Source organism: Pseudophryne corroboree, chromosome 9, assembly GCF_028390025.1.
Source record: "Pseudophryne corroboree isolate aPseCor3 chromosome 9, aPseCor3.hap2, whole genome shotgun sequence".
NCBI lineage: Eukaryota > Metazoa > Chordata > Amphibia > Anura > Myobatrachidae > Pseudophryne > Pseudophryne corroboree.
Window position 1 is genome coordinate 471,602,629 of NC_086452.1, and position 14,708 is coordinate 471,617,336.

General features: G+C 51.9%; 1 protein-coding gene across 2 annotated transcripts; it reads right to left on the reverse strand.

The window, feature by feature from the left end:
- Positions 1 to 6,757: 6,757 nt before the first annotated feature.
- On the reverse strand, positions 6,758 to 14,698 carry NPRL2 (NPR2 like, GATOR1 complex subunit). 2 transcript variants are annotated; one of them, XM_063941368.1, is made up of 12 exons: positions 14,557 to 14,698; positions 13,485 to 13,561; positions 13,308 to 13,399; positions 12,361 to 12,529; positions 9,379 to 9,487; positions 9,166 to 9,302; positions 8,527 to 8,624; positions 8,362 to 8,398; positions 8,097 to 8,190; positions 7,768 to 7,885; positions 7,526 to 7,668; positions 6,758 to 7,268 (listed from the first exon to the last, which is right to left on the reverse strand). In XM_063941368.1, coding segments are annotated over exons 1-12 (1,143 nt in total). In that variant the 5' UTR covers positions 14,558 to 14,698; the 3' UTR covers positions 6,758 to 7,200. The 2 variants fall into 2 exon arrangements, with proteins under 2 accessions (XP_063797438.1, XP_063797439.1); XM_063941369.1 differs by lacking the exon at positions 14,557 to 14,698 and adding an exon at positions 14,313 to 14,458.
- Between the last annotated feature and the right edge of the window lie 10 nt (positions 14,699 to 14,708).

Sequence of the window (14,708 nt, forward strand, 5' to 3'; positions counted from 1 at the left end):
ACCCACTCTGGGCACCATGTCGTCCTCTCCCCATCGTCCTCTCCCCACTGGGCACCATGTCGTCCTCTCCCCACTGGGCACCATGTCGTCCTCTCCCCATCGTCCTCTCCCCACTGGGCACCATGTCGCCCTCTCCCCATCGTCCTCTCCCCACTGGGCACCATGTCGCCCTCTCCCCATCGTCCTCTCCCCACTGGGCACCATGTCGCCCTCTCCCCATCGTCCTCTCCCCACTGGGCACCATGTCGCCCTCTCCCCATCGTCCTCTCCCCACTGGGCACCATGTCGTCCTCTCCCCATCGTCCTCTCCCCACTGGGCACCATGTCGCCCTCTCCCCATCGTCCTCTCCCCACTGGGCACCATGTCGCCCTCTCCCCCATCGTCCTCTACCCACTGGGCACCATGTCGTCCTCTCCCCATCGTCCTCTCCCCACTGGGCACCATGTCGCCCTCTCCCCATCGTCCTCTCCCCACTGGGCACCATGTCGTCCTCTCCCCACTGGGCACCATGTCGCCCTCTCCCCATCGTCCTCTCCCCACTGGGCACCATGTCGCCCTCTCCCCATCGTCCTCTCCCCACTGGGCACCATGTCGCCCTCTCCCCATCGTCCTCTCCCCACTGGGCACCATGTCGTCCTCTCCCCATCGTCCTCTCCCCATCGTCCTCTCCCCACTGGGTACCATGTCGCCCTCTCCCCATCGTCCTCTCCCCACTGGGCACCAGGTCGCCCTCTCCCCATCGTCCTCTCCCCACTGGGCACCATGTCGCCCTCTCCCCATCGCCCTCTCCCCACTGGGCACCATGTCGCCCTCTCCCCATCATCCTCTCCCCACTGGGTACCATGTCGCCCTCTCCCCATCGTCCTCTCTCCACTGGGCACCATGTCGCCCTCTCCCCACTGGGCACCATGTCGCCCTCTCCCCATCGTCCTCTCCCCACTGGGTACCATGTCGCCCTCTCCCCATCGTCCTCTACCCACTGGGCACCATGTCGCCCTCTCCCCATCGTCCTCTCCCCACTGGGTACCATGTCGCCCTCTCCCCATCGTCCTCTCCCCACTGGGCACCATGTCGCCCTCTCCCCATCGTCCTCTCCCCACTGGGTACCATGTCGCCCTCTCCCCATCGTCCTCTCCCCACTGGGCACCATGTCGCCCTCTCCCCCAATCGTCCTCTCCCCACTGGGTACCATGTCGCCCTCTCCCCATCGTCCTCTCCCCACTGGGTACCATGTCGCCCTCTCCCCATCGTCCTCTCCCCACTGGGTACTATGTCACCTTATCCCCATGGGGTTCCCATAGTCCTCTCCCCACTGGGCACCATATCGTCCTCTCCCCACTGGGTACCATGTCGTCCTCTCCCTACTGGGCACCATGTCGCCCTCTCCCTACTGGGCACCATGTCGCCCTCTCCCCACTGGGTACCATGTCGCCCTCTCCCCACTGGGTACCATGTCGCCCTCTCCCCCTCATCCTCTCCCCACTGGGCACCATGTTGTCCTCTCCCCATCGTCCTCTCCCCACTGGGTACTATGTCACCCTATCCCCATAGGGTTCCCATAGTCCTCTCCCCACTGGGCACCATGTCATCCTCTCCCCATCGTCCTCTCCCCACTGGGCACCATGTCGCCCTCTCCCCATCGTCCTCTCCCCACTGGGTACCATGTCGCCCTCTCCCCACTGGGCACCATGTCGCCCTCTCCCCATCGTCCTCTCCCCACTGGGCACTATGTCGCCCTCTCCCCACTGGGCACAATGTCGCCCTCTGCCCATCGTTCTCTCCCCACTGGGTACCATGTCGTCCTCTCCTCATAGGGTTCCCATCGCCCAATCTCCCCATAGGGTTCCCATTGCCGCCCTATTCCCATCGTCCTCACCCCATTGGGTACCATGTCACCCTCTCCCCATAGGGTTCCCATCGCCGCCCTCTCCCCATCGGGTCCCAGGGGTTCCCATCGCCCTCATCTCACCTTCATGGGGTTGTCGTAGTAGACCCCGATGGACACCAGCTTGGGGGCCAGGCTGACGCTCTCCGTGTACAGGTTCCCGCTCTCGTCGTAGGGCCCCACGCGGAACTTGTAGGCCACGACCACACCGCGGATAGGAGGGGGCCCAGCTCGCACCTCCACCTCAGTCAGCAGCCCCGAGTACACCGCCACCCCGAACAGGGTGAGGAGCAGCAGGGCCACCAGCACGGCTATGAGGGAGATCATCACCCACTCCGGGACAGCGCCCATGCCGGCGGAAGGAGAGCGGCTCACACACCGGCCAGTCCCCGGGATCCGAGCTCCGTGCGCCGCTCACCTGTCTCACCTGTGCGCTGTGCCCGGCACCGAGCGCGGTCATGTGACTCCGCCTGCCGCCCCGAGCCACGTGACCGCGCTGCGCCAATAGCGGGAGGAGGTGGATTCCGTACAGCGCGGCGGCCGCCATCTTCCGTACAGCTGCTGCTGCCTGACACAGCTCGCGTTACCTCCCCCTGCAGGTGTGCTGGCACTTGTAGTTCTCCAGATCAGACGCCACAGGATACCTTCCCCTGGCAGGGTGTGCTGCCACTTGTAGTTTTCCAGATCAGAAGCCACAGGATACCTTCTCCTGGCAGGGTGTGCTGGCACTTGTAGTACATCAGCTCAGGTTCCACAGGTTACATCTAGCTGGCAGGGTGTGCTGGCAATTGTAGTACATCAGCTCAGGTGCCACAGGTTACATCTAGCTGGCAGGGTGTGCTGGCACTTGTAGTACATCAGATCAGGTGCCACAGGTTACATCTAGCTGGCAGGGTGTGCTGGCACTTGTAGTACATCAGATCAGGTGCCACAGGTTACATCTAGCTGGCAGGGTGTGCTGGCACTTGTAGTACATCAGATCAGGAGCCACAGGTTACATCTAGCTGGCAGGGTGTGCTGGCACTTGTAGTACTCCAGATCAGGTGCCACAGGTTACATCTAGCTGGCAGGGTGTGCTGGCACTTGTAGTACATCAGCTCAGGAGCCACAGGTTACATCTAGCTGGCAGGGTGTGCTGGCACTTGTAGTACATCAGATCAGGAGCCACAGGTTACATCTAGCTGGCAGGGTGTGCTGGCACTTGTAGTACATCAGATCAGGAGCCACAGGTTACATCTAGCTGGCAGGGTGTGCTGGCACTTGTAGTACATCAGATCAGGAGCCACAGGTTACATCTAGCTGGCAGGGTGTGCTGGCACTTGTAGTACATCAGCTCAGGTGCCACAGGTTACATCTAGCTGGCAGGGTGTGCTGGCACTTGTAGTACATCAGCTCAGGAGCCACAGGTTACATCTAGCTGGCAGGGTGTGCTGGCACTTGTAGTACTCCAGATCAGGTGCCACAGGTTACATCTAGCTGGCAGGGTGTGCTGGCACTTGTAGTACATCAGCTCAGGAGCCACAGGTTACAGCTAGCTGGCAGGGCGTGCTGGCACTTGTAGTACATCAGATCAGGAGGCACAGGTTACATCTAGCTGGCAGGGTGTGCTGGCACTTGTAGTACATCAGCTCAGGTGCCATTATTTTCATTGTCACCCCACTGTCCCCAGTAGGCAGGAGTGTTGGGACTCGGGAGACGTGTCGCAGTCACTGCTGCTCTGCGCAGGGTGAAAACTCGCGGGTAAGAAAGGTCCTGACGGATGGCGTTTTAGTTCAGCCTAATAGCTAGGTCACTGGGCGGCTATCAGTATGTGGCCTGGGGAAGTGGGGATCCGGGCAGAATGATGACATGGACATACGGTCGACAAGCAATGTTAAAATGTAGACACGTTCATAATGTTGACACCAGAATGTCAACAGTGCATTTTGGATGTATTTTTAGGGTAACCCCCGGGTACATATTAGGCGATATATTGTTCTGATGCAGATCGGAATGATATACTGTACACATCGCATAGTGTGTGCGCCCAATTGAGCGCCTCCGGTGGGTTGTTCTCTGGGTTGATCTGTCATGCGTGGTGCACCGCAATATATCGTACCATCAGGTGCGCCGTCGGTAGGGACACACGTCATCCTAGTTTGTACTCTGCCTTAGGTTTAGGGTAAAATGTGCAAAAAACTATGTTGGCAGTCTCATGTTGACATTTAACATACAGACATATTGCGTGTTGACTTAATGCCCAGGTTGACATTCTGAGCGCTGACTGTTCATGCTACGCCCGGGGGAGTGTATGTAATGCCGACTCTTCCTATGACGCCCGGGAGGAGTGTATGTAACGCTGACTCTTCCTACTATGCCCGTGGGAAGTGTATGTAATGCTGACTCTCCCTACTACACCCGGGGGTAGTCTATATAATGCTGACTCTTCCTACTATGCCCGGGGGTAGTGTATGTAATGCTGACTCTTCCTACGACGCCCAGGGGGAGTGTATGTAATGCTGACTCTTCCTACGATGCCCGGGGGGAGTGTATTTAATGCTGACTCTTCCTACGACGCCCGGGGGGAGTGTACGTAATGCTGACTCTTCCAACAACACCCAGGGGGAGTGTATGTAATGCTGACTCTTCCTACGACGCCCAGGGGGAGTGTATGTAATGCTGACTCTTCCTACGACGGCCGGGGGGGGGGGGGGGGAGTGTATTTAATGCTGACTCTTCCTACGACGCCCGGGGGGAGTGTATGTAATGCTGACTCTTCCTACGACACCCGGGAGGAGTGTATGTAACGCTGGCTCTTCCTACTACGCCCAGGGGGAGTGTATGTAACGCTGACTCTTCCTACTACGCCCGCGGGGAATTTATGTAACGCTGACTCTTCCTACTACGCTCGGTAGGGGGGGGGGGGGGTATGTAACGCACAGCTTGAACACAGGGAGCAATGGACTCATCCACTGGGCAGATATGATCCATGTACAGCGTACTGCAGTCTGCACCCGGTGAATGATGCAAGCGTTGAGCCATCCTTGAGCTGGGGCCTCTGAGACTTGTGTGCTTACAGTGAGGATGCACCTGCCTCACCTTACCCAGAACTGCACCTTCTAATACTGAATCCTGTATGTGAGCACTATTGTCAGTGTAACACCATGCATGTGACGTGTCTGTGTGTTTCCCCCCCACGTAACATTGACGTACTGTAATCCACATGGAAAGTCGTATATGGAAATATCTCTGTGTGTAGGTCCAGGTTGTAGGTTTGTGCTGCACAGGTAATGGGGGTAATTCCAAGTTGATCGCAGCAGGAAATTTGTTAGCAGTTGGGCAAAACCATGTGCACTGCAGGGGGGCAGATATAACATGTGCAGAGAGAGTTAGATTTGGGTGGGTTATATTGTTTCTGTGCAGGGTAAATACTGGCTGCTTTATTTTTACACTGCAATTTAGATTGCAGATTGAACACACCCAAATCTAACTCTCTCTGCACATGTTACATCTGCCCCCCCCTGCAGTGCACATGGTTTTGCCCAACTGCTAAAAAATTTCCTGCTGCGATCAACTTGGAATTACCCCCAATGAGCGGAGATCTCATGTGATTATCTGGAAGAACGGTTCATTTACAGCGGAGCCAAAAGAGTCTCTTGTAACAGGCTAATCTAGAGTGTGCAGCTGCAATGAGGCGGGGACCGATGTGCGTGATTTATATTCCCTCTGCACAGCGCTGTATACAATATTATAATCAGTATTATGAGAGTAAGCTCTTCATATCGTGCAACTAGAACTCTTAAATGTATTAATAAAAATAAAACCATCATCGCTAAATGAAATGGATGTGACAGGAGTGTGATTTTGCAGGACGGGAGGAAACCCGCAGAATTGCTGAAAGGACATACAAACTGGGCAGCAGCTGTCTGAGAACAATACTAACCACTGTGCTGCCCAGCAGCATCAATAACATAACACGGCCAGGTATGCAGTCAGTGTATGCCCACAGGCTGGGCGGCCTATGTCTATACAGCTGAAATCATTACAGAAGGACTGCACCATATTCAGTGTCTGCCTTACAGCCAGGCGTGTGCGGCAGTCACAGTAGCGGGCGGTAGTGCATACGGGGTGCAGCCATAAACTAAACAATTCTAAGATTTATTTTTGGTCGTCACAGCAGACGCGTCTGTTCATGTAAATAGAAGTAGGTATAGGGCACCTGTCAGTTGTAGTCCGCTTTAGTTGTGTGGGGGGTGCAACTGTCGTCTGAAGGTGCAATTAATGAAGTTCTACAATAACAGACATGCGGAACGCCGCGGAGACGTCACGCCAATAAGACAAGACACAGCTGCTCCTACAGGGGGAAATTAAGGGATTTTGTATTTTTTTTTTTTTTTTTTTAAAGAATTCATCTTAAAGGTAATCGTAATAGAATCTCTTATAGAACTGTATAAAGTAAGAAAAGAATACATAAATTAGACATTTCACAGAATAATTTAGAAACAAAATAAGACAGTCCTGCAGTGACATCATGGTGCAGGAACGGCCCCAGTAATGCGCAGACATTCCCGCCATACAGAAAGTCTATGGCCGACTGCTGCAATATTTCACTCTACATATAAAATTTCATATACAAAGCCGCCGCTGCCTCACTCCTGCACAAGGCACGGTACAAAGAGACTATAAAAAAAGACTCATCTTCTTGTATCATCAATCCTTCACTAAAGCTGCATTATACAAGCACTGTGGTTACCCAGTCACACGCCACCGGCGGCTGCGGTCTCACAGAGTCTCTCCAGGTCAGCTCAGTGATACAGCTACTGATTGGGTGCAAATCTGGGCACCCGTATACATCACGCTCTGTCCGGCTCTCCCGGACTAGCCAGAAGCTGAACTCCAATACGATAGAAGGTTTTTTTTACGGTAAAAGTTTTTCATGGAACTTTGAGCTGCTGCGAGCTCTATTCGATCGCCGTCCAACAACAGCCGGTAATATCGGAGATACTGACGGGCACAATGGGGAATTCCTATGCATGTAACGAAGTCGTTCCGCCATGTACACCCAAGACTCAACAGCGCGAGGATGACCAGTAATACTGGATATATGAGATCACCGGATAAGGATTTAAATAGAACCAAAGTTAAGTCTTCATCCGTCTATAATACTTTATATTGAGATCAATGTTATCGGTCCGTAGTCCCGTCTCTCTCCCTACAGGAACTGGACATTATAAGGTGACAATGACAACACCCTACAGAGGTTGCAGCGATCTGTACACACAGTCCTGGATTAGAGGGCGTCTCCACCCCCGGTGTGTGGGCAGCATGTGTCCGGTTACTTCATGTAGACAATAATATTGGAGTCACTGTCAAGTCGTTCGTCCAGCTCACGATAACTCATCCCTGCGACAGAAAACAGATGACATCACAACTATGACTTCACATAAATGATCATAGGAGAAGTGCGACAGGAAAACATGGCACGCCAGGGCTCTGTTCCTGCAGACAGCAGAATGTATAATGAATGTTATGGGAATAAAGGTTTACTGCGTGAATCCCGATTCTCATGTCCAAAGCAAACGACCCAAAATGTATCTTTTAGGCCCCTCCTACTTTACTTTAATATGCAAATCATGATGTGGATGCAGGTTGGCGAGTACCTGTCTTGCAGCAGATCTCATCGTAGCTGTGGCTTCCGGTATAGAGACGGGCGGGAGGACTGCGCTCGTCCCGGGAAACCTTCACAGGGTATTTCTGTAGCCGTCTAATCAGATTCTTTATCAGCCCGAACTGGATGAGTTTCCTGCGTCCGCACCGAGGAGGAGGAGGAATAAAACCGTTAGACGTTTATAATCGGCACAGTGTCGCAGCAAGGACACATATAAGTAGATGGACCTCTGACCTTTCGTCCACCTTCTGCAGCTGCTGCGCGTGTCGGGCAATGAGATCGCGCACGGTGGTACCGGGACTGAGGCCGCAGTACAACTGGAAGACGTCACGTAGGCTGGGGCGCTTGAGACCTGCGGAGGCGGACAGAGAAACATGTGGGGTTTATAGGTATAATAGCTGGGAACGCGGGAGGGGCGAGGAAAAACGTTGTACTTTTTGGAGACTGTTAAAAAATTTTAAAAGGACAGAAGTGCAGGAAATAAAGAGAAATAATGAAATAAAAGCACATTCGGGTCAGGTGCCCCTCGTGAGGTGGGGAGGTCATTTTGGGACAGCCCTTACCTGGCTTGCAGATATAGGACACGCACTCCTCCTGCAGCGCTTTGTCGTGGATCAGCTCCTGTACGCGCGGGGTTGTACAGTATACGTTGGAGTACTACGCATAAAGAGACACAGTGATTGCGCGTTACCCGGATACACAGGGGGGGGGGGGGGGGCAATAAAAGCATCGATAGTTACATTATTACTAACAAAAAGCCGTTTCTGATAGGACGTATGTACAGCGGGATAAAATCTGGAAAATCCAGATAAAAGGGGAGGGGCTTACCTGGAATATAGAGACCAGCGTCACCACACCATAGTACCTAGTAATGCAGAACAGAAACCGATGGGAGAACATTACACCGCAATCCCCGGGTTTTACTTCTCACCCACGTTCCTGCTTCTCCCCTCATCTAACCGAAGCCCCAAAACACACGACGCGACCACTCACATGAGGTTCTGTATCGCTATCCGCACAAGGTTCAGCTCCACGTCGGCTTCAGCGGAAATCTTTTGGATGTGGCGAAAGCCATCGATGTATGGAAGGATCTAGACAATCCGGGTGTAGAAACATGGCGGTCAGGAGGGTCTCACCTAAGAGACAATCACCGCTCAGCTGTGCAACCCCAGCCCCAACCTAGCCCATGAAAGCCGAGACTGAGCCTCCAAATAACATGTACCAGGTAGCGGCAAACTGGATTTGCAGACTTTCCCAACTAGAATCCACCCATGGGTTGCTAGGCAACATTGGTTTGGCTGCCATCCCACTCTAGTTTGCAATAAATAAACAGGATTATGGTAATCCAGGCACCTCAGAGCCTACATGGCCTTAGGCAGGAGCCTGTGCTGCCTAATGGACAATCAGGATATGCTCAGGTGTTGTGTGTCTGCCTATCTCACGCACACACGGAGAATACTGCTGCTGGGTACACAGACCAGGAGTCCGCGAGCTACGGAGGGAGATTGGAATTGGCATACACCTAGAGATGAAAGCAATGATTGGTTGCGGCATTGTTCCCACCATGTACAGGTTTTGAGGGATTGACATCAGATCATTATTCCATATAATCAGATTGCATCTCCTAATTACCTGCTGCGTTGTTAGATCCCACTGTGCATTGCCGAACTCTTCCTTGTCTTCCGTGAACACTGGGACGTCATATTCCTGAGCTGTAGGGGGCGCCACGCGCAGCTCAATCACCTTTAGGTGCACGGTGTTGCTCTCATCTGACGGAGGAGATCATTCGGAATTTAGTAACTGAAGCGGCTCCGTAATAGAGAAAAGGAATGGCTTCATCATTACCTATCGGGAGGGAACATTCCCCGGTGGAGTTCAGTCCCTCCAGCAAGATACTCATTATAGGCACCAGTCTCTGCTTACTGTCCTCATTGGAGATGAAGCCGGATTCCAGCTGGAAGACAATGGAACACATCTATGAGCACAGGCAATCGCCGGTTATAACATTTCCTTGAATTACTCCATGGTGCGGATCTTCCATGATATCATGGAGGCTTGGGGGTTCAAAGTTATGGTTGGTCGAGCCGGCCAGTGTCCCCCCCCACTTTAACCCCTTAATCGGTGTTCCTGGCGAGTGCCACCCTGGCCAACCGGGAGTTACTGCCCTGCCATGTAATGTAGAGACCAGGAACACTTCCACGCCCTGCAGGAAGATCCAGGGAGCTGGCAGAGGCCAATCACGTGAAGTAAAGCCCATATCGCTTCCCTTTCCCGACCTCAGCTGTGAGTGACCAGAACGTCTGTAGCTATATTGTAGCTGGCCCCTCCAGTTCCCACTGGATTTCTTCCAAATTAACCTGGAACACATTAAGTCACAGGACAACCTAGGTGGACAACTTGCAGGCTGCCATGGGGTACTTTGAGGGGGTTCACTACGATATGCCGGCGATCGGGCTCCCGGCGACCAGCATACCGGCACCCCGACCGCCGGCTTACCGACAGTGTGGCGAGTGCAAATGAGCCCCTTGCGGGCTCGCTGCGCTCGCCACACTATTTTATTCTCCCTCCAGGGGGGTCGTGGACCCCCACGAGGGAGAATAAGGGTCGTATGCCGGCTGTCGGGCTCCCGGCGCCGGTATGCTGGTTGCCGGAAGCCCGACCGCCGGCATACTGAAGACCACCCCTTTGAGGAAATGGAATTACCGATATGGCTAATCCACTTTTTTTTTTCTTTTTTATATAGGGTCAGCCCTGGCGAGCCTGTCCCGACTCTTTCTATACTATTTCTTTCATGATTTTATGTACTGGAACAATGATCCTTTTTTGGAACAATCACCTCTTTATAATTCATTGTTTTGTATAATTTTGATTTATTTTTTTATTTTATTTTTTTTACAAAACTTTTCCACTAGTTCCAAACAAAAGAATCTGGAATCTTTATGGACTTACTTCCCTTATTCTTCCCTAGAAAAATCCTCGATGTCTCCTCCCAGACCACATTCTGAAGAAGCTGCACCGTGACGGAAACTTGTCTGGGAACCGGACCTCTTTGACCCTTGCAAGGCCATAAATGCCTCTTTAGAAACAAAGGACTAAGGTGGTCATTCCGAGTTGACCGCTAGCTGCATTAGTTCGTTGTGCAGCGATGAGGCAAAAAAAACGGCACTTCTGCGCACGCGTCGCAATGTGCACGCGCGTCGTACTATTGCATCGAATGATGTAGTTTCACACAAGGTCTAGTGAAGCTTTTCAGTCGCACTGCTGGCCGCAGAGTGATTGACAGGAAGTGGGCTTTTCTGGGTGTCAACTGACCGTTTTCAGGGAGTGTTCGAAAAAACGCAGGCGTGCCAGGAAAAACGCAGGCGTGGCTGGGCGAACGCAGGGCGTGTTTGTGACGTCAAAACAGGAACTGAACAGTCTGAAGTGATCGCAAGCGCTGAGTAGGTTTTGAGCTACTCTGAAACTGCACAAAAATATTTTGCCGCCGCTCTGCGATCCTTTCGTTCGCACTTCTGCTAAGCTAAAATACACTCCCAGGGGGCGGCGGCATAGCGTTTGCACGGCTGCTAAAAACTGCTAGCGAGCGATCAACTCGGAATGACCCCCTAGAAGTCTCTGCTCCTCCTTGGGTGTAACTAGTGATACCCCAGGGAGCCACCCCTCACCGGCATGGCTTGTTGCTCCCAACAGGTGCTTCATCAGGATGTATAGTTGCAAGGTAAGCCCTATATAGCATAACACCACATGTCCCTACTCTGTCGTAGAGACAGGAGGAAAGACAACGGGGAACAGGAGGATCTAAGCTATGTGACGTTTCCCATCTCGATCCTGGAAATGTGTCACTAACCCATAAAAAGGCCACCACGCCATGGAGGGATGAAGAAGAGATGTTTTTACACCAGGTTTAGGAGAGGAGAACAGATCATAATGAAAAGTATTGGTGGAACAAGAAGACTTTACATATTCTGCTAGAGGATTTAAGTCTATGTAAATAAAAAGTACAAAAAGTGAGTGACAGTAAAAAAATAACAAAAAGAAAAGTGCAGCCTTATGTGGAATGTGAAAAAGCACCGGGAACATCCTGGATAACACGGAAGAGACAGTTGGAGATGAGCGCGCAGGCGGAGTGGGAGAGGTTGGGGCGGAAAGGTAGATGTGAGCATATCAGTGGGGGTATTGAAGGCGGAAAGAGCAGATGTAATCTCCCAGGGAAGAGGTGCAGCCAGAGAGAAGAGAGGGGGTCCAAGGACAGAGCCTTGGGAAACGCCAACAGGAAGAGGAAGTGATGGGAAGGTAGCGTTGGAAGTAGAGACAGAAGGAATGGTTTGACAGGTAGGAGGACAGCCATGAGAGGGAAGAGCCAGGAGGATGGAGGGATTGAAGGAGGAGAGGGTGGTCAGCTGTATGTATCATGGAGTAGAAGAATGGAAAAGTGACCCTTAGACTTAGCGATGAGGTTATTAGGGACCCTGGTAAGGACAGTGTCAGTGTAGTGCTGGACTTGTCCGTAACCAGCAAACATTGGCTAAAAATAAACATTGCAAAACCTATCTACTTCCCACTGAATGCACAAACATTAGCGATATACTGTATATCTAGTGCAGTGGTTCTCAAACTCGGTCCTCAGGACCCCACACAGTGCATGTTTTGCAGGTAACCCAGCAGGTGCACAGGTGAATTAATTACTCACTGACCCATTTTAAATGGTCCACAGGTGGAGCTAATTATTTCACTTGTGATTCTGTGAGGAGACCTGCAAAACATGCACTGTGCGGAGTCCTGAGGACAGAGTTTGAGAACCTGTGATCTAGTGTATAGTTCCGTTACCTCCAGTGTCTTCAGATACCCGGCAAGCTTCTTCACAATGGGCTCCAGAGCACAGGTCTTCACCCAGGCACTGCAGACAAACCCCAAGTTGAAGAGCAATGCGTTCCGGCTGTACTTCTTGTGCTCAATGCATACGGGGCACCCGATCAGCTTCTTGTCCATGGCGGTGCTGCACAGGAGAGAGGCCAATGGACTACACTGTAATGGCGGCTGCCATGGCGAACCGTCTGTAACATTACATTATTCACCTTCCCCCTGGTCTCTCAGCATGAACTCTCAGTGACAGCATCACCCCATGGCTTATTAACAACATCCCATTACACTACAGACAAATAGTCAGAGCTTTATACATTCACAATCCAAACCTGGGATTTGGGGCCTTCTTACGGCCAATTCCTTTTACTTCCACAAATCAATGCTATAAGACGCTGATGTAGTGCCAGCTGTGCTCACACTGATGTAGTGCCAGCTGTGCTCACACTGATGTAGTGCCAGCTACGCTCACACTGATGTAGTGCCAGCTACGCTCACACTGATGTAGTGCCAGCTACGCTCACACTGATGTAGTGCCAGCTACGCTCACACTGATGTAGTGCCAGCTACGCTCACACTGATGTAGTGCCAGCTACGCTCACACTGATGTAGTGCCAGCTACGCTCACACTGATGTAGTGCCAGCTACGCTCACACTGATGTAGTGCCAGCTACGCTCACACTGATGTAGTGCCAGCTACGCTCACACTGATGTAGTGCCAGCTACACTCACACTGATGTAGTGCCAGCTACACTCACACTGATGTAGTGCCAGCTACACTCACACTGATGTAGTGCCAGCTACACTCACACTGATGTAGTGCCAGCTACACTCACACTGATGTAGTGCCAGCTACACTCACACTGATGTAGTGCCAGCTACACTCACACTGATGTAGTGCCAGCTATACTCACACAGTGATCAGCTTGTTCTGGAGCTCCGGTTTGGTAATAATATACACCTGCACCGTGTCAAACAGCTCCCGCGAGATATACTCCTCCGGTACCTGCCAATAACAACATTAAATCACTGCTCCTTCCTTCTCTCAGCTCCGGGCCCCCAGGGGCCCATATGTCACGGGTCTGTCTCACCTGATAGCTTATCTTGGGGCCCAGGGTTGGATGGAACTCACTGAAGAATATGCACTCGATCCTGCGGCTCGACATCACTAAAGACAGGGACAATCAGAGGCCTGTAAGAGCTGCTACGGTTATGGGTTCTCAGCTGCAGCATATATACAACCAGCGCTGCTGCAGATACACCGTACAGCACTATGGGGGTAATTCCAAGTTGATCGCAGCAGGAAATTTTTTAGCAGTTGTGCAAAACCATGTGCACTGCAGGGGTGGCAGATATAACATGTGCAGAGAGAGTTAGATTTGGGTGGGGTGTGTTCAATCTGCAATCTAATTTGTAGTGTAAAAATAAAGCAGCCAGTATTTACCCTGCACAGAAACAAAATAACCCTCCAAAATCTAACTCTCTCTGCACATGTTATATCTGCCCCCCCCGCAGTGCACATGGTTTTGCCCAACTGCTAAAAAATGTCCTGCTGCGATCAACTTGGAATTACCCCCTATGTACACAAACAGCACTGCTGCAGATACACCGTACAGCACTATGTACACAGCCAGCACTGCTGCAGATACACCGTACAGCACTATGTACACAGCCAGCACTGCTGCAGATACACCGTACAGCACTATGTACACAGACAGTCAGTGCATGGATCTAACATGCCCTGCACCAATAGGAAAGAAAAATACAGATAATAAATACATAAAATTAATAATAATAATAATAATAATAAATAATAATAATATTATATTATGAGGGCGTGCAGCTGTGATCAGATCACCTTGTTGTCCGCCTTATAACTTTACTACATGGTCATCTACCCCCCAACTAGCTGTAAGCACCTTGCAACTTGAATTAGGAGCTCCAACATGCCTCTACTGGCAGAGACTGCTGAGACTTGTAGTTCCACAACACCTGGCTAGCTCTAGCTCTGACAGGCTTGGAAGGCCATGCCTGAGAATGCCAGGAACAAGAGCCCTACTGCCCCATCCCTGCACATCAGTCTCCCTCCCTTATACCCCACTAAAGTGCCCCATACACAGCATGTCCAGCAATAACACAGGTGCAGGGACCAGCAATACTCACTCCTGTCCTCCCTGCTGCAGCAGCGGCTCTCATCCAGGAAGCAGCACTGGATGGTGCGTGTCAAGCCTCACTCTCACCCTCAGCCACGCCCCATGACGCTGATTGGTCAAGGCGTGGTTATTTGAAAAAACAAGTTGACGGCTTTACAGCCG

Coding starts and splice junctions, on each gene's coding strand:
- NPRL2 (XM_063941368.1), bottom strand. Junction 9,488..12,360: donor GGTATCTGAAGACACTGGAG/GTAACGGAACTA, acceptor ATTGTCTTCCAG/CTGGAATCCGGCTTCATCTC. Junction 7,269..7,525: donor TGAGATCTGCTGCAAGACAG/GTACTCGCCAAC, acceptor TTTCTGTCGCAG/GGATGAGTTATCGTGAGCTG.